The sequence below is a fragment of the Asterias amurensis genome, chromosome 3 (genome assembly GCF_032118995.1).
Source record: "Asterias amurensis chromosome 3, ASM3211899v1".
NCBI lineage: Eukaryota > Metazoa > Echinodermata > Asteroidea > Forcipulatida > Asteriidae > Asterias > Asterias amurensis.
Genome location: NC_092650.1, coordinates 22130350 through 22149614, shown reverse-complemented (window position 1 = coordinate 22149614; position 19265 = coordinate 22130350). Strand labels below are relative to the sequence as shown.

Below are 19265 nucleotides of genomic sequence, written 5' to 3'. Positions count from 1 at the left end.
AGGATTTGAACTGCCTCTATCAACTTGGCTGGCTCGGTGGTCTAGTGGTAAGATATCTGCCCTAGCTATTCAAAGGTCATGGGTTCCAATCACACCCAATTGACTTGCCTTTGGACTTTTTTCACTGAACCCGGGCATACTGAGTGTACAGTGCTCAAAATACATCTGTGTTAGGGTGAAAGACAAACTATGTTATTTATCCCTGATGCAAAACGAAGCATCTATTCAATTGTTGCAGTATACAAATATTGACTGCTTCGAGTGCTATGGTTAAAACTATGACTCCCGAGGTGATTCCCGCTGCAAATGCTCCGGGGATCACCGAGGGAGTCATAATTTTAAACCATTGCACGAGTAAAAGCAGTCAATTTTTGTTTTATAACACCCCAAACATTTCAAAATACTGTACTATTATTATTAAGTTACAGACCTGAATGCTACAATCCACGGACGATGCGAATACAGATTGCAAACACTTTTACTTTGTTGCATGTAGTGTCGTGCAATCCGAAGTGGTTACAGACGATTAATTTATCATCCTCGTACACGCAACGGACGTCTGGGTACTGCACGCCGTGTGCTAGTCTGTCGGACTAGCGCACGGCGCCGTGTGCTAGTCTTCGGACTAGCGCGTGGCAAACCGACGCACTATCACACGGCCGTCGTCTAGCAAAACTACGACATGTCATGTGACGCGCTCTTAACCAATGAGCAGGCAGAATACTTGCAAGGGGTGTTATAATACCTGCTAGCTCAGTGATCTAGTGGTAAGACATTTGCTCTAGCATTTGCAAACATCGGTGGAAGGGTAAAAGGCAACTTATAAAAATGCACAAAGCGGGTTACATTTCCTGAACCAGTAGCTTATAGATCTTCAGTATACAAACGATGCAGGGGAAGAGGCACTGTATGCAATCCCAGTCCTATTAGACAACTACCAAGATGATGAAGCCTTCCTTAACAGAAGTAAGTTCATACCATAGAGTTATATAAGAACTAGAGGGCGCACTGGCCTAGTTATACGCGGCCCAACATGTGGCTATTAGACAAAAACTGCATAGCGTATATTTATCATACACAAACTGGCGTGTACTGCTAATCAACGCACACACAACGATCATCTTACAAAATAGCACGCGTGTCTTTTGCATTCTCCTCACGTTTGTGCACGCAGCATAACCAGTACTCCCACAAGTGGATATAAACACCAAGCTGGCAACAGCCAATCTCTCTCATACAAACATGGGTTAAACATCTATGATTATGATTATGAACTGCACAAACAGACAAATCAAGAAATTGAGATTCAGTCACTGGACGACAATACTTATTCTGGTCATGCAAACGACCGAAAGTGCAGCTGTTAAAAACCACCTTCTATTTAAAGCTTACGTCACTGCACGTTTATCCAACGAAAACGTTGTACCCAAAAGCTGCGTGCTTCATCGATGTTCGCAATAAGACACATATTCATTACGGCCACTTCCATAAAGACCAAGGGGTTACTCTATACCATCTGTTTGGAGTACCATTTCTAGGCCTAATATTGTCCTGTTTTGTGATTATTTATCCAACATCTGTGTAGAACCTAACATTTGTTATTACTCTATTGTGGTTCATCTGTTTCTTTGTATTTGGTTGTGTGTTGTAATGGATGTGTATTTTTTCCCCTTTAATTTTCTTCGTCCTATTTAAAAATGTTTTTCTGTAGGTTATGTGTGCTTGGATCTAGTTTTTTTTGTTTTTATGAATGTGCGATGTTTTTCTGTGAAATTTTTTTATCTTTTATCTTAAGTGCACTTCTGTAGATTGTTATTAGCTGGGATCCATGGGAGATCAGTGAGTTTTTCTTACTGAACGGATTGCCCAGGATGAACAAGAAATGAATAAATAAATAAATAAAACCTCTTAACTTTCCTAATACCTTCATCTGTTGTTTTACTTGGCAGGAAGTGCCAACACGAACTGGCAGTTAACACGCCGATTCTTTCTCGTTGATAACATCAGCGGGAAAGAGTCAACCACTGCGCCAGCTAAAGTTGTTCGGTATGCAAGCAGCATGGAGATTCTGTAAGTACGGTACACTGGTGAATTTGTTTCATTTGACCCGAGTTCTGAAAAAGATGACCATGTCTGCATGGTGATTTTTTTATTATTTTGCACCAAAAACTCAATTTCACAAAATTCTTAATAACTTTAACTTATTTACCCAGTCCTCACAAGTGAAATTTTCTCTTGTAGTCTGTACTGTATCATTTGAAACCATAGCATCACAAAAAATATAGCACCAGAAAAAATGTGATGGCGACGTCACAAATTTTCTCAAACTAGCAAATATCTTAATAAATCTCAAGTTTTTGCTAACTGCTCCAACCCACACCAATAAAATGTCTTTAGTAGTCCGTTCTGTATCATTTTAAACCATAAAATCACCAAACATTTTTTGACCCAAAATACGAAAACTTGACCCAACCTACCGGCATGGTGATTTTACTTATTTTGGACCTATAATATAATTTAAAAAAATTCTCAATGTTTACACATTCCCCACTATAAAAAGTCTATAGTAGTCAGTTATTTATCATTCGAAACTCTATAATCACTGACAGAACAAGTTGAATGTTTTTTTTACCAAAAATTCATTTTCACAAAATTTATCTCAAACTAAATAACCCATTTGAAATAGATAAATTGTAACCAAAAAATCTGCATAAAATTGTTTTCCCACATAATTTCTTTTTTTTTTTCAGAGTGACAATGCAACAGCTCGATGGGGAGACGAGAGAGGGCAAGATCCATCCCCCTCTGCTAAAGATAACGTACACAGAGCTGGCGTATGAAAATAACTACGACGATAATACAGAAGTGACGGTAAGAAGTTTCATTTTATTTATTCTTTTTGGTTTTGGAGCAAAGGACTATACTAGCCGAGAATCCTATGGTGAGAAGATAAAGAAGGAGGTTTCAGTTTTAGATAAGTGAGGGAAAGACCCTAGAGATTTTGGCATGGTAAATACCCATGGCAGGGCTGTATGCTTCGTTTTTGAAAGGGCAAGGGCACCAAGGCAATTTCTCTCTGGCACCCTATGAGGAAATTGTAAATTTCCACTGGAGCATTTCAAGGGCACCACGGCAATAGACCTTATCGCAAATACCAATGCGCAAGCGCAGACTGTTGAGTGAGGTGCATTGTGGGATAGATATGAATCAAATTTTGCTACCAGCAAGACCACAATGCACCTAATTCCAAGCTTTACGCGCGCGCCCCAGTATTTGCGAAAAGGTCTATGACAAGGGGCAACGGAGGCAATTGCCTCCGTTGCCCCTGTGAAGTATCAGGCCTGCGGCCATTGAGTGAGGTAGGGACTGAGAAACCCAATCCATATAGTGCCCTTGTTGAATTCAAACAGGGGGGTCCTAAAAGTGGAAGCCAAGGGAAGATACCACTACGCCACCCAGCCACCCTTGTAAAAGTGTTCTGTTGTAGTTAACCGACATAACTAAATTAGCTATTATATGAACCCTTCATAAATACCCCAGACAGTTTCTCTACTCCTATTGGTGGAGAGCACGTCACGTGGGGGTAGTTAAACAGTTGATAATGACCAGTTGGAACTGTTTATAACCGGCTGGCTTCGGCGTGTCGGGAGGGCAAGATTATCACGCACCGCACATCGCAATTCATAGCTGTTAGTAACAGCGCGTAGTCTGTTTCTGAGTGCACGCGCTTACACACAACCCACTCGCATCAAACAGATTCTTCACAAATTTATTTTGTACAATATTTCAAACCTCAAATTTTCAATTGTCAAAGTGTCTATAATTGTATTTTTTTTACGTTTTTTAACAAAAGGGCAAATGTCTGTTTAAAACCTTGCAGGGTCGTTGCCGTGCGATAAAGGCCCTTGCCGCAACGACCCTGCCAGCTTTAAACGGCCGTTTTAGAACTTGTCAATACCCTTTTACTCCCTTATTGCTGCCTAGTATGCATTCATGTGGTTAAGGGCCCAGGACACCGTTAATAAAATTGTCACTTGATGTATCCCAACGTATGCATAGAATAACAAATCTGTGAAAATTTGGGCTCAATTGGTCATGGAAGTTGCAAGAGAATGATGAATAAAAAACACTTATTTTGAGTAACTGCCAATACTGTCCCTAATGGTGCGACTTTTAATTCCTTTTTATTGGTTGACAAACAGGTGGATTTCCGAGTGACCTATGAGATGAACAGAGACTACGCAGAGTATGCTTTGTCTACCTCTCTAGGCATCTTGAGCGGCGTTGGAATCGTCTGGGGTCTAGTAAGGTCCAACGCATGGAGGCGCCGGGCTGGACTCATCTACATTGATGTCAAGGTAGGAGGAGCCGACATGTGATGCGATCTTGGTCGAAAATATCAGTATGGAGAAACAAGCAACAAAAAAAGCTAATAAGGAGTGAATTTTTTGGAAAAATATTTGTTTTGTAAATTTGAATTCCAAGATAGATCTCATTTCATATTGGCAACTTACTTTCTGATGAATAATGTACAAAAAGAGTTGAAAATCATCTATGAAAGAAAATATGCTAGTGCATTTTTAAATAAAAAACTCGACTTTAAACCCTTAAAGGAACACGTTGCCTTGGATCAGACGAGTTGGTCTATAAAAAGCGTTTGTAACCCTTTTTTATAAAATATGGTTGGAAAGATGTTTTAAAAGTAGAATACAATGATCCACACAAGTTTGCCTCGAAATTGTGTGGTTTTCCTTTTACTATAGTCAACAAGGTAAAAGGATAACCGTGCAATTTCGAGGCATGTTTGTGTGGATCATTGTATTCTACTTTTACATCATCTTTCTACCCATATGCATTTTATAAAAAAACGGTTACAAACGCTTTTCCAAAACCAACTCGACCGATCCAAGGCAACGTGTTCCTCTAACTTTATTTTCTTGCATGTCTTGGTATTGTTTTCACAAGAGATTTTTCATGTTAACCAGAGTTTACCACAAACTGTACTATAATTATGTAGATGGCTAGAGGATGGCAGTTTTTTTTTTTCACTTTGATCTTTTCAGACGATGTTCAAGTTTGTCTTCTTCACATTTGGTGCTTTGGGAAACGTCTTCTTTATAGTCCTCTTTAGTACTACACTGTACTGGCTTACCTTCTTTAAGGTAGGATGTGGGTTATAAAGAATACATCTTAAATTCTGGCTGTGTGTGGCCTGATGGGATATGGATGAGGATATGCTGTGGAGAATGGATTAGAAAGTGTAGATTCGTGCGTAAAATGCTATGTTGAGAATGGCGAGAAACTGTAGATTCATTCACAGAATGCTCTGATGAGGAGAATGGATAAGAAAGTGTAGATTCGTGCGTAAAATGCTGTGTTGAGAAGGGCGAGAAAGTGTAGATTCATTCACAGAATGTTCTGTTGAGGATAATGAGCAAGAAAGTGTAGATTCAAGCATAGAGTGCTTTATTGTTCACTGTTTTGTTATTGTATGGTTTATTCATTTGAATCATTATACAAAGAAAAACAAAAATACAGTTTACATTTTAACAATTTACAAAATGAGCTTAAAGGGTCTGGTACTTTTTGTACCACAAAAACACAATGTCCACAGATTTACATTGAACTCACACAGTTTCAGGAGACGGAAATTACTGTAGCATGCACACAGTTTCAGGAGACGGAAATTATTGTAGCATGTAAAACGTGTTTTCATGACATTGTTTAACTCATTTCTCAAAAAATACAGCACCTCAGCTAGTAATGTTTTAAGGGAAGCTTTCTACGATCATTAACTTCAAAGAGTGTAAGTTTAATGTAAATCTGTGGGGATGTGTTAAAACGTACCCAAAAATTTTAAGAAAATAATAATAATCGGATAATTGTGAATTTCTTTGTTTCTTTAAAGCTGCAAGGCTTGGTTTATTTGGTTCTCCCGACGAAACGTCAAGAAGAGTCCTTCATCTGGTATCTGTGTTTCGCTTTCGCCTTCAAGGTAAACACCTTCTTATCTCTTTGTATGTCTTACTTACAGTCCAAAGATTTAAAAGGTTGTTTTATTTTCTTTATCATTAAAGGCAGTGGACACTATTGGTAATTACTCAAAATAATTATTAGCATAAAACCTTACTTGGTAACGAGTAATGGGGAGCTGTTGATAGTATAAAAGTAACGTAGTTTACGAGAAAGAAGTAATTTTCCATGAATTTGATTTTGTGACCTCAGATGTAGAATTTGAGCTCTTGAAACCAAGCATCTGAAAGCACACAGCTTCGTGTGACAAGGGTATTTTTCTTTCATTATTATCTCGCAACTGCGACGACCAATTGAGCTCAAATTTTCACAGGTTTGTTATTTTATGCATATGTTAAGATACACCAAGTGAGAAGACTGGCCTTTGACAGTTACCAAAAGTGTCCAGTGACTTTAAGAATAATGACAAGACTTGTCAAGTCCTTGATAGATAGAGACCACACCTTCCGGTCATGCAGTAAGGGATGTCAACTGGTCAATTGTCATAGAACAGACTGGTCTCCCTGTCTTTATACATAAGGATACATAAGGCACCGATCTTTGGGACCATAGCCGCCACAAGCGTCTTGTATCAAAATGCCCTATTAAGAGTAGACCATTTGCTTGTTAGCTAAATTTAAACTTCAAAGATATGTGGTTGTCAGGTAAGTGAGCAGAACATTCTTGTATTTGAGTAAGTGTAAACTGTTATAGTAAACAGAGTTAAGTTTATTGTCTCAACATCTTTTGAGAGATTAAATTTCTTGATCACACCAAAATAAACCTTCTTGCCTGTTTTTGATTGATGGACTCAGGGCCTGGAGGTTTTGCATTTGTTGGTCTACCAGTGTCTCAGCGATATCTTCCTGATCGACTGGGAGAGGTCAAGGGGTCGTGTGGTCCAGTCCAATGACGCTGGCGGTGCCAAGGGGAACGTAGCACCGGTCAGCATTTGGAGGACGTACTTTGTGGCCAATGAGTGGAATGAACTGCAGGTAAGAACAAACAGATGCTGGGCGTCATTTATTTTATTTCGTTTATTTTAAAGTCACCTGGAAATATAATTTGTTTATTCTTCAATTATTAGAGTATATGTTTATGAACAACTTTTTGACTAATTGTTTGTAACGATTTATTTGTTTAAAAAATAAATAAACTTGTTGGGGGGGTGACTCCGCCTACCCGTTTTGTGAGGTCAATCGAGGCAGACTTTGCCTCGATCTATCATCAAACATACGTACGTGCAAGTACATGCAAGTCCTAGTCGTGAGTTTGTACGCTTCGAAAGATTTTTTACTTGCAATGTCGACCAGGTGTATTGCTGCTGGATAAAGCAAAACAGCTAAAGATGGGGTCAGTTTGCAATCGGTTTGATGTCTTTTCCAGGTCTGTGCAGCAAACACTTCAAGCCATCGTGCTTCGAGAATCTGAAATATCGCGCCGCGATTGACATCACGAACAGCGTCCTGTCTGGTCGGTCCTACTTTTAAATTTGTAAATAAAATGCAAACTAATTTTTTAGAACCTTAGTACTACTGTTTATTCATATTCCAAGACACATATTATAGTAAAAAATACCACTTCCAGGTGTCTTTAAAGGGTTTTTAAGTACAACAATTTTTAAGTACAACAATTTTCTTACCATGAAATTTCTTCCTTGATAAAAACAGGATTGCCAAACAAAATTTCCATTTGTTGCACATTGCTTGTTACTGGTATTCAGCTGTTGTTTGCTTATCCTGAAAACACGTTGATATTTGGTTGGTAATCCTGTTTTTATCAAGGAGGAAATTTCATGCTAAGCACATTTTTGTGCTTAGCAGCTCTGTGAATTTAGGCTCAGGGCCGAATTTTTTGGCTCAGGGCCGAATTTCATAAAGCATGTAAGCAGACCTTTTGTGCTTACGGAGCGACCCTTAGCAGAATTTCTATTCCATAAAGCTGTTTACCCTAACTAAGGGTAAATGCTGGCTAACCCCCGGTAAGCACACGAGTGACGTAACAATGCAATTCCATGGTGAATGTGCACGCTCGCCTAGAATTTGTCTACTTACCGGTACTTGAGAAATCATGGTGAAGTACACATGCTTACACACATTTTTTTTTTGGGGGGGGGGGGCTGCGGTAATTGAGCCTAAATTTGCCTTCCGGTAAACAGCTTTATGAAAGTGGGCCCCGGGGCATTAATGTCAAGCGCATTGAGAGGTTATTGTGGAATGCATTATATAAGAACTAGTTATTATTAAACTTATTATTAAAAACCTTGTTCTTTATTTGATTTTGCAGGAGATGAGACGCAGCAACATCTTCTTTCAGATGGCGGCCATGCTCTTCTTTCTGGAGGTCAGTTTGCAAAAGAAACTTGTCTCAGACATTATACATCAAAACATTTGCTGAAACTAAATTAAGTTTTCACAAATTAACTGCTTGGTGTTTTGCATTAATTTATGAGTGCTTACCAATCTATGAGACTACTTTAAAGGCAGTGGACACTATTGGTAATTACTCAAAATAATTATTAGCACAAAACCTTACCTGGTGACAAACATTTTGAGAAACAGTTTTCTCTGAAGTAACGTAGTTTTCGAGAAAGAAGTTATTTTTCCACGAATTTGATTTAAAGACCTCAAGTTTAGAATTTAAGGTCTCGAACGTGTTGAGAAACCATACCTCAGAATTTGATTTTGCGGTCTCGAAATCAAGCATCTGAAAGCACACAACTTCGTTGTGTCAAGGGCTGTTTGTTTTTTTCATTATTATCTCGCAACTAGATGATCAGTTGAGCTGAAATTTCACTAGTTTGTTATTTTATGTATATGTTGAGATACATCAAGTAAGAAGACTGGTCTTTGACAATTACCTATAGTGTCAAGTGTCTTTAAAGACAGTGGACACAATTGGTAGTTGTCAGCAAGTAATGTTTCAGGGAAGCTTTCTACCATCATTATCTTCAAACTATGTTAGTTTAAGGTAAATCTGTGGACATTGTGTTTTTTGTAATACAAAAAGTACCCAGACTCTTAGAGTCACCATTGGGACTGATATGGTTTCTCAACACATTCGAGACCTCGAATTCTAAACTTGAGGTTTTGAAATCAAATCCATGGAAAATTACTTCTTTCTCAAAAACTTCGCCAGTTCAGAGGGAGCTGTTTCTCACAATGTTTTATATCATCAACCTCTCCCCATTACTCGTAATCAAGAAAGGTTTTATGATGATAAATATTTTGAGTAACTACCAATAGAGTCCAGTGTCTTTAAACAGTGAGGAACTATATTCATTTAAAAAAAAATTTTTTAAATTTTGTTTCCCCAAAAGGTGGTTGGATTCAAAAACCTTACAACGACCGATCCACGCAGTGATGTTTACATCAACCCAGATGTTTACTACGGCGGCTACAGTAGAGTTCTGCGGTTTGCTGTAGCGGCAGGAATATACCTGCTGCTGTCACTACTTCAGGTAGTTATAGATTTCGTTATATTTTTTGATTCTCAACAACAGCTCAGTATATAATGCCACATAAAATATAAAAATTTGAGTGTCCTTTTTTTGCGGATGGAGGAGGGAGGTAGGGTGTTTTTTTTAGTTTTTTTTTTTTAAGTAAGTTTTGTTGACATGCCAAATATGACAAAAATAAAAATAAAGAACTCATCACAATCACTATGAAACAGAGGGTTTGTGTGTTTTTGATGTTTTCAATAGTTTTGTCAAACAAATTTAACTCCTTCATGTAGATGACATTTTCTGTAAACTTTTTCAAACAAATAAGCACTTTTCTGTTCACCCCTTTTTACTAAAAAATTTCCCCCTTTTTTTTCAATTTCAAGTAATTTTGTGGATGATTATTCGTGTTTTTTTCAGTGGGTGTTCTTCTCTTTTATCTACGAGCGTTTTGTTGAAGACAGCATGAGGAACTTTGTGGATCTTTGCTCCATGGCTAATGTGAGTAAATGAAAGAACACTCGTCATCTTGCCTCCCACACAGCAGGATATCGTTTTATACATTTTTTTGTGTCCTGAAGCAAGACACTTAACCATTGCTTTGTCCTTCGGATTGGACATAAAGTCGTTGGTCCCATGTGTTGTGTAACGCATGTAAACCCAGTGCACTTATCAAAAAGAGAAGGGGTTCGCCCTGGTGTTCCTGGCTGTGGCTGCTGTATGCGCCGTAGCACCTTGTAAACCCTTATAAGGTGCTCACTAATTGGGTCTCAGAATTCATCACTGCAATAACCTATCTTTCTGAAAGTTTGTATATACTCAGCACCTTGAGTACCTTGTTTGGTAGATACGTGCGCTATATAAGACTTCGTTATTATTATTATTATTATTATTATTAAAATGGTATTTTAGCTGGTAACATCTGCTGAGCAGCATTTTGTCGTACTTAGCAACTTGTTATGCTTTATGCTGCTCTAGATAAAAATGTCCCTGGTTTAATTTGAAATGGTTTCATTTCATTGTAGCATCCAATCGTATCACCCATGTGTGACATCTCGTCCTTCGGATGGGACATAAAGCTGTTGGTCTTGAGTGTTTTGTATGTCAAGGAATAGAAGTGCTAATATAGAAAAGAGAAGGGGTTTGCCTGTGTTGATTGGCAGCATATTGAGCCACAGCACCTCATAAACCATTACGCATTATGCAAATGTTGTAGGTCTCATAATTAAAACGTAGTCCCACATACCTAACATGAAAATACTGAATGTTAAAGCATATTGTTTATTATTATGATGTGTCACACATATTCTTTCTTGTGTTTCTAGGTCAGTGTATTTGTCCTGAGTGACAGTAACTATGGATACTACATCCATGGTCGCTCTGTCCATGGTTTCGCTGACACCGACATGAAGGAGATGCGTGACCAACTCAAGAGACACCGACATGAAGGAGATGCGTGACCAACTCAAGAGAGAAGAGGTAGGAATGGTTTTGCACCCTTTTTCCGTGAAACATAGAGCAAGTTTGAGTGTGCACCATGGATAACTAAAGGTTGACTCTTTTGACTAAAAAAAACCCAGGCTACTCAGCCATTGGTTTAACTACTGTGGTTGACGATTTGGAATCAGCCTCATGTCCATGGTTTCTTCCACGGTCCCCGACAGCCTGTTTCCATGCTAACATGTGTAAAGCGCAGAGGGGGAAACCAGTGTCACTATAGCAAAAAGGATCGAGGAAGCCAATGGAGTGTTGAATATCGTGGTCCGATTGTTGACTCGGCTTTCAAACATGTCGTTTTGAGGGAGTGCATATGTATGTTGCTGGTCAGTAGTGGAATTTAAGTAGAAGACGCTTTGATATTAAGTTTTTCAAATGCCTGCAGAACTTTCCCGTTGTTTTTAAAAAATCATATTTTTTTGTCCCCCTTGCATTGCCCATGGTCTGTTCTTCAGGATAACTTGTGTGGACAACGAGGGCTCCTGCCGAACTCCGAACAACAGACATTTGAGATGTTGCTGCCCCAGAAGTTTAGAGAAACAGTATAAACACTATCATACAGCCCCTGGTAAGTATATTATACACATATTGACTGACAATGAGGTAACTAGTGTATGTCTATTACCCAGAGGGGACTTTGAGTGGACCAGGAGAGAGACATGTTTTAGGCCCCTCTTCTTGTCACCCACAGGCCTCCCATAGGGGAGGGAGAATGGCTGAAAATCAGAAAGCTTTGGTGGAAGTTTTACATTTTTTATCAATAATTTTCCTTTTGACAACACAACTTCCAGAAGACGATCAGAGCATACTGATCGATACGTCGAGTTAACCCCAAACGGTTCTTTTCAGAACCACCCCAACTCATTTAGAGATTGTTATTACATGGTGTTACCGCAAAACTCTTCTGTAAACACAACTTTGTTTTGTTTTGTTTTTCAGGACAGTGCAGCCGCTAGGATTGATGGCAGTAGAGGTAAGGCTTCTTCAGATTTCTTTAATTTTCAAATATTGCCACGGTTTACGCTGGAAACCATTTATCGACTAGAGACCGCTACAAACCGTATTGAGTAACCCCTTTTTTGCTATGAAAAAGCCGCCATCGTAGGGCAAAACCGTACACGCGTCCAAAACGCATACATCATTGAAGCACGCAGCACGCAACATTCCTGATTTGATTTTCTACGGCACATGCACGCACACACAAACGCACACACACAGACGCCACCTTGTAGGTCAGATATTTGAGCCGCTTGATTTCATATTCAATACGGTCTATTACCTGCAGCCTATTTCACGTAATGCTAGGATTGATCCTATCTCGAATTAGGAGGTCTGCATTGCGGTGAAATCGACGGGCTGGTTCCCAAAGCAGGTTTTTTGAGCATAAGGACCTAGTGGACACGAAGCAACTTTTACAGGCAACCAACCACAGTATATAATACAGGCCCACTCTCTAATTCAAACTTTTTCAAACAATGTGTTACAATCCTCAATAATATAACAGACCTTATGCATTGACGTCATCCAGCCGCCATCTTAGAGGAAAAAACGGTGACAAAAACAATCGAGATGCACAGATTTGTATGCACAGCGCACAGTATTGACCCCTTGCACCCGTGTTACATTGCGGCGACTGATCCGCGCTCACCATGTTGGTGGGCAAGTTAGGTTTTACATGTATTAATGCCGCGTCACCTAAAACGCGCACTTTCACTACATAGCGCACATCATAGAGTTATATATAAAAAATGTACAGTGAAATTGCCCATCAGTATGGCGCATTCCAAAGATTTTTTTTGATGATGACAGCAGGTGAAATGGGTCAATTGGCCAATGAAACAACCCTCCTTTTGGCCTCTAGGTGAGGGCGCCCTGCTGAGATGACGATATATGCATAATGTCTATTTGAACATTAGAATGTGAATGGCTTTTCTTCTTGGAGATTGCCTGGAAACAGGTTGCCAATAAACCCACCTGGTGGTCCCCTAAGATTGGCTAAGTAGTTTGAAAGTTTGCAATGAAGTTATAGGATAACTTTTGATATAGTTTTGTGGACTGGTTTATATTTTTATTTAAAAAAACTTTCTTCCATCACTAGCTTTGTTCAAAAACTTCCCTTAAGACTTGCCTAATAAGGACTGCATCATTGTCCCCTTCTTCTAATGTGTTACTGCGCCAATTATTACTCTTATAACAAAATAACTCCGTGTACAGGTCGACCGGACAGTGGAAGAAAACGCACAGGCAGACAAGATGATCCAAGCGTACCAGACGATGAACAGATTCCTGGCAGCTTTTTCTTGATCATGTAAAGTCTCAAACTCTTAAGCCCCCCAAGTCCACACTGCAGCGATAACGATCACGACGCAGACAGAATGCAATTTACTGGTTGGATTGTTCCATGGAGAATTCGCACACGCATATTCAACCAATAGATTGTGTTCTCTTTGCATCCCCAGGTCAAAAACTCCAGTTGAACCTAGTTAACTGGGGTCAACTGGTTCAACCTGGATAGTGATAAAACTCGTCCATTTTCCATATTAACCAACTGGTTTGGTCTAGGTTTAACTGTGTTCAACTAGGTTGAAATTATAAAACCAGTTGGTCTCTGTCCATTTTCCATATTAAACCAACTGGTTTTAACTGTGTTTAGCTAGTTTATCAAACTGGTTTCTACTAGTTCCAGTTTAAACCCAGTTTAACTAGGTTCTTTGAATTTTGAATTCTTTGAACTGGAATTTTTGACCTGGGTCGTTATCGTAATCGTTATCGCTGCAGTGGAACCGGGCCTTTAAGTCCACGCGTTGGGCACTCAAACTATAATTTAACCCATTGTGGAGATTCATTTGTATAACCACTTTACATTTGTCATTTCCTTTATGCATTTTCAAGATCGTACAGATACTAGATTTTCACAAGACCCCGTTTCTTTTCCCAACAGTAGTTCTTCTAAAGTGAACAATGGACCCTTCCCATGAAATTTGCTAATTACATTCACGCATGCGTACAGACCTTATTGGTTGGCAAACGCCATAGAGTTGTGCACTTACCAGACGCGCAATCACGTCTGCGTCACACACCCATTAGCCGTGTACAAAACAGCACAATGATCCCTTATTTTGCCAACCAAAATGTTAGTGCGCACGCCCTACATGCAGTTCACGTATTTCATGGGGAAAGGTCTATTTTAATGCTTTTGGAAAACAAGTTACAACCTTTTAACATCAAACCTTACTTAGGGTGCGTTCGTTTAGCTTCTCTGGGTCGACCCCAGTGTGTGCCATTTTTTTTCTTCCAGGAGGAACGTGTACCATAATTGACCTGTGTGATCTGCAAGGTTACCAGTAATTTATCCCCAATTATCTTAATTCAAGTCATACTGTCGGATGTACACCCACCACACCTGGGTTAAAGGCAGTGTACATTATTGGTAGTTGTCATGTTTTCTCAAGCATCTGAAAGCACACACTTTGTGTGACCAGGGTGTTTTTTTCTTTCATTTTATATCTCGAAACTGCGACGACCGATTGAGCTCAAATTTTCACAGGTTTGTTATTTTATGCATATGTTGAGATACACTAACTGTGAAGACCAGTCTTTGACAATTACCAATAGTGTCCACTGTGGTAAAAGAGTTTTCGACATGGAGTTTTACGATCCGATTGACAAAGGATTCTTTTACAATGGTAACCATCTCATTCATGAACTTTTTGTAGGACAAAAAACATAGGGCTGTTACTTCAAAAGCTGTTTATCTTTATACTAGTGTAGTATATAGACGTGGATAATGTCTACAGATTTACACTACACTTTCCTTAAAAGTTTTCCTTAAAATAATACTTGCTGAGGTGCTGTAGTTTTGGGGAAATGAGTAAAACAATGTCATGAAAATAATTCATGTCTCAGTGATCGTGAGACGAAAAATGTTTTGAGCATGTAAAATAGTATTTTCATGACATTGTTTAACTCATTTCTCAAAAACTACAGCTCCTCAGTAAGTAATATTTTAAGGTACGCTTTCCACTATCATCATCTTCAAATGGTGTAAGTTGAATGTAAATCTGTGGACATTGTGTTTTGTGTTACAAAACGTACCCAAATCCTTTAAGGAATATTTATTTTCATAATTTGTATGCACTGAATGACATTTCTCTTCACATGACCAAACCACCTCAGCCATGTACCTCCTTAAAGCCATTATTACACTTTCGGTACAGGAAAAAAAAAAGTTCACAGATTTACTAATAACTTACAGGGTTTACAGAAGGTAATGGTGAAAGACTTCTCATGAAATATTGTTCCATAAAATGCTTTACTTTTTGAGAAAACATTAAAACATTAGTATAATCGAAAACAAACTTATAACAGCGAAAACTGCGGATTTATTTTAAATACATGTCATGTCATGGCGAAACGCGCGGAAACAAGCATGGGTTTTCCCGTTATTTTCTCCCGACTCCGATGACCGATTGAACCTAAATTTTTACAGGTTTGTTATTTTATATGTAAGTTGTGATACACGAAGTGTGGGACTTGGACAATACTGTTTACCAAAAGTGTATAATGGCTTTAAAACGGTGCCGATCCCCTCCACTCCGACTCTCCTTCTCACAGTGTCTCACTTGACAGCCCGTGAATCAACCCATTTATCAATCTTTGATGTTCACTTCAACCATCAACCCACACCTGTTTTCTTTCTTTTTTTCTAAAGACGGCGGCCATTCATTTGACAACTCGCTGTTCTACGGCCACGAGTCTACACTTCAGATATTTGAACTCCTCTTGTTTTGCCTGGTGGATTTAATGTTCACCAACTACGTGTTGGCAGCTATTATCACGTATCTCGGGAGTACAGTAAGTAGTCTGGGAGGGAGAGGGTACATGTAGTACATAGCTATGACTTGAAACCCTAATAAAAAAAAGTGGTTTGCAGGGGAATCTAGGTAGCGCAAACTTACTAGGCAAGGCCACATAAAAAACAAATTGTTGATCATCCCCACCCGACCATTTAAACCCCCACCCCGACCCCATTGTTTTGGGTTTTTGGTTTTTTTTTTCATAAAAACCAACCTTTTCAGCTGATGTTTTTTCAAAATGTTAAAAAATTGAAAATATGTTAAAAAAAGGTTTTTATTCATGTTGGCAAAGCAAGAACAATAAGTCTTCAAATATTTACAAATATTTACACAAAGCAAGAACAATAAGTCTTCAGTTATTTACACCGTGCTTACCGGTAGTTGTTTGAAAAAGTTTACAGAAAATGTCATCTTGGAGTTAAATTTGATCGACAAAACTATTGAAAACATCAAAAACACACAAACCCTCTGTTTTATAGTGGTTGTGATTATTTCATTGTTCTTGATTACAAAAAAAACTATTGAAAACATCAAAAACACAAAAACCCTCTGTTTTATAGTGATTGTGATGATTTCCTTATTCTTGACTACAACAAAACTTTTTTAAAAAAAATATAAAAATAAAAGTAAACCTCCCTTCCTCCCCCATCCGCATTTTTTTAAATGTGGTCTAAGTCCATTTTTATTTGTGGGGTGTTGTGGCCGAGTGGTCTTGGGTGATAGAAATCTCTTGGAACGTCCAAATAAGAATATGCCCATGTCCCACTGGGAATACCTTGTGGGTTGCAGACATTATTCCCATTTGGACGCACCATATGTTTCCAAATGAGAATTTAGTGGCCACAGTGGCACATTTTCACTCAATGGGAGATTTTCCAACGCCAGGTGGCAGCAGATTTACCAGGTAAATTTCAATTTTTTATGCAGTTCTGAACATGCAAATAATTTTCTTGGTAAGTTTGCTGCCACCTCAATCGTCCCAGAACTTTGTCAGTAATCTTGCAATATACTCATTTAAAAATCTGTTTCGTTTCAGCTGATGATGAAGATACGAGCGGGAGTGGGGCGAGCCAACCTGGCCAAGAAGACCCTCGTTGATGAACGATTCCTCATTTAAGTCAGATTTGGTTTATAAATTGAGAAAACAAAACCCTTAATAAAGGCAGTGAACACTAATGGTAATTACTCAACATAATTGTTATCATAGAACCTTTCTTGGTGACGAGTAATGGGGAGAGGCTGATGGTATAAAACATTGTGAGAAACAGCGCCCTCTGAAGTGCCAAAGTTTTCGAGAAAGAAGTAATTTCCATTAATTTGATTTCAAGACCTCGGATTTAGAACTTGAGGTCTCGAAATCAACCATCTAAGCGCACACAACTTCGTGTGACAATGGTGTTTTTTCCTTTCATTATTATCTCGCAAGTTTGATGACCGATTGAGCTCAAATTTTCACGTTTGTTATTTTATGCATATCTTGAGATACACCAACTGTGAAGGCTGGTCTTTGACAATTACCAACAGTGTCCAGTGTCCACTGCCTTTAAGTAGTTGTAGTGAAAGTTGCAAGAGTGTGGTTTTTTGTCAGTGTTTGTACAGAATTGTAACCCAGTGGGCTTTCGTTGGCCTGTTAGTGACAGAGTAATTAAGCAGGGTTTAGAACTTTTGTTTTGTTCTAACAATATTAGTTGGTAGATGTTAAAATTGCATCGAGGATAAAGAATATTAATTTTGGTTTTTACTCATACACCGATGTGTGTTAGCACTGTATACTCAGTACTTTCCCGAGTCCTGTGAAAAAATATCACAGGCATGTTACTCGGGTGGGATTAGAACCCACGACCCTTGCAATTCTAGAGCAGTGTCTTACCAACTAGACTACCGAGGTTGCCCGGTAGCTAGAGGCAGTTCGAATCCTATGTTTTGGCAGGGGGTACCGCAACGATATAATAGACTTTAAATTCGCATCGGGGATAAAGAATATTAATTTTGGTTTTTACCCACACGCTGATGTGTGTTAGCACTGTATACTCAGTACTTTCCCGGGAAAGTAAAAACTAAGTTAATATATCACTATGCTTTAATGGGTAAAGAATGGACTGTTCCATTGGGTTCTGCCCTTAACCATTTATCAACAGAGCTGACCTTGGTGGGGTGTATGATTGTTGTGTCTTGCAACATACAGAGGACACACTTCGCAATGCTTAGGGTGTCTACAAGGCTGTCCAAAGTTTCATGGTCATCTTTGGCATAAGCAGACATTTTGTTATTGGGGGGGGGGGGGGGTGCAGAGGCAATAATTTGGTGGGTGAGGGGTCTATTTAATTTGTCCCTACAGGTATTCATTTGTGCATTATTTTCGATCTCATTTATTTTGGAGTTTTGAGGCAAGGGGGGACAAGGGTTTGTATGTGGCTGGTGATACAAAGTCAAAGTTTTCAAATAACATACTTACATCTGTTGTTTCTATAATTATGTAATACATTTGTACATTGACTTGCTGCTGATTGTTGTTGTTGAATGTACATATTTTGTTGTTAATTTAGACTTGTAAATAAAACATGTTGCTTATTACATGGAGGAATAATTTATCCTCCATGCTTATAATGCATTAAGAATTAAGAATTCTTGTTTGGTTTTGCCAGTATAGACCATGTTACCATGCAGGCCCCAATTTCATAGAGCTGCTAAGCAAAAAAAGTAACTGAATCACTCAAAAATTATGCTCACCAGAATTTAGTTACCAACCAAACATCCATGTCAAATGCCATTTGTAACTGGTATCCTGCTCATGTTAGTCATATGTTTTCTGTTTAAGCAGCTCTTTGAAATTGGGCCATGTGTGTACAAAAGATCCACAGACTGGATTTCCCAAAAACACATACAACTGGTGGTCCTTCAAGTACACGGGCCAATGAAAGAAACCTTAAAATTTTAAAATGGTGATCGTGCTGTGTGATTTTTATCAACTTTGGATATGAAGCAAGGGGGCACATCTCAGAAACAAATTCAGCTGTTATATTTATAACTCGTGTTTTTTTTACAAGTGGTGGTTGAAGTTGAAGCAACTTCATAATGTGAAATAGAAATTAACAAATCTTCGAACACCCTAATTGCAATCTTGTCGAGTCCAAACTTAGAGTCCAAATAAACAGTTCCATTCGGGTGTGATCATCACACTTTTGTGAAAGGAAAAGTATCTGAATTATTATACAGTCGGCAAAGCATCCTTTTCAGGAATCATCACATCAACTTTTGTTTAGCTTGCGTGTCGCGTGGGTGGGGGCGATTATTTTCTGAAGATAGCATGCCTAACTTCCTGTTTTCTTTGAGTGTCAAAAGATTACCAACTGACATTGCATAATACGTAGGCTTGAAACATTTCTACCTCCATTCTCTTTGACCATGAGGAAGGGCTTTGACAGAACAGACACTTCCGAATGTAGTGTTTATGCATG

At 38.7% G+C, this 19265-nt stretch overlaps 1 protein-coding gene across 1 annotated transcript in view; it reads left to right on the top strand.

Annotated features, from left to right (window-relative positions):
• The window catches only part of LOC139934780 (meckelin-like), a 32530-nt gene extending 13625 nt beyond the window's left edge, over window positions 1-18905 (top strand). The window contains 21 exon segments of the mRNA XM_071929184.1: window positions 871-966; window positions 1950-2070; window positions 2751-2871; window positions 4203-4358; window positions 5064-5162; window positions 5909-5995; window positions 6828-7007; window positions 8299-8355; window positions 9332-9472; window positions 9875-9955; window positions 10780-10860; window positions 10898-10933; window positions 11407-11490; window positions 11493-11519; window positions 11891-11924; window positions 13166-13185; window positions 13187-13243; window positions 13844-13905; window positions 14567-14637; window positions 15663-15805; window positions 16844-18905. Coding sequence (XP_071785285.1) covers window positions 871-966; window positions 1950-2070; window positions 2751-2871; window positions 4203-4358; window positions 5064-5162; window positions 5909-5995; window positions 6828-7007; window positions 8299-8355; window positions 9332-9472; window positions 9875-9955; window positions 10780-10860; window positions 10898-10933; window positions 11407-11490; window positions 11493-11519; window positions 11891-11924; window positions 13166-13185; window positions 13187-13243; window positions 13844-13905; window positions 14567-14637; window positions 15663-15805; window positions 16844-16924 — 1835 coding nt within the window. The 3' untranslated portion in view covers window positions 16925-18905.
• The last annotated feature ends 360 nt before the right edge of the window (window positions 18906-19265 follow it).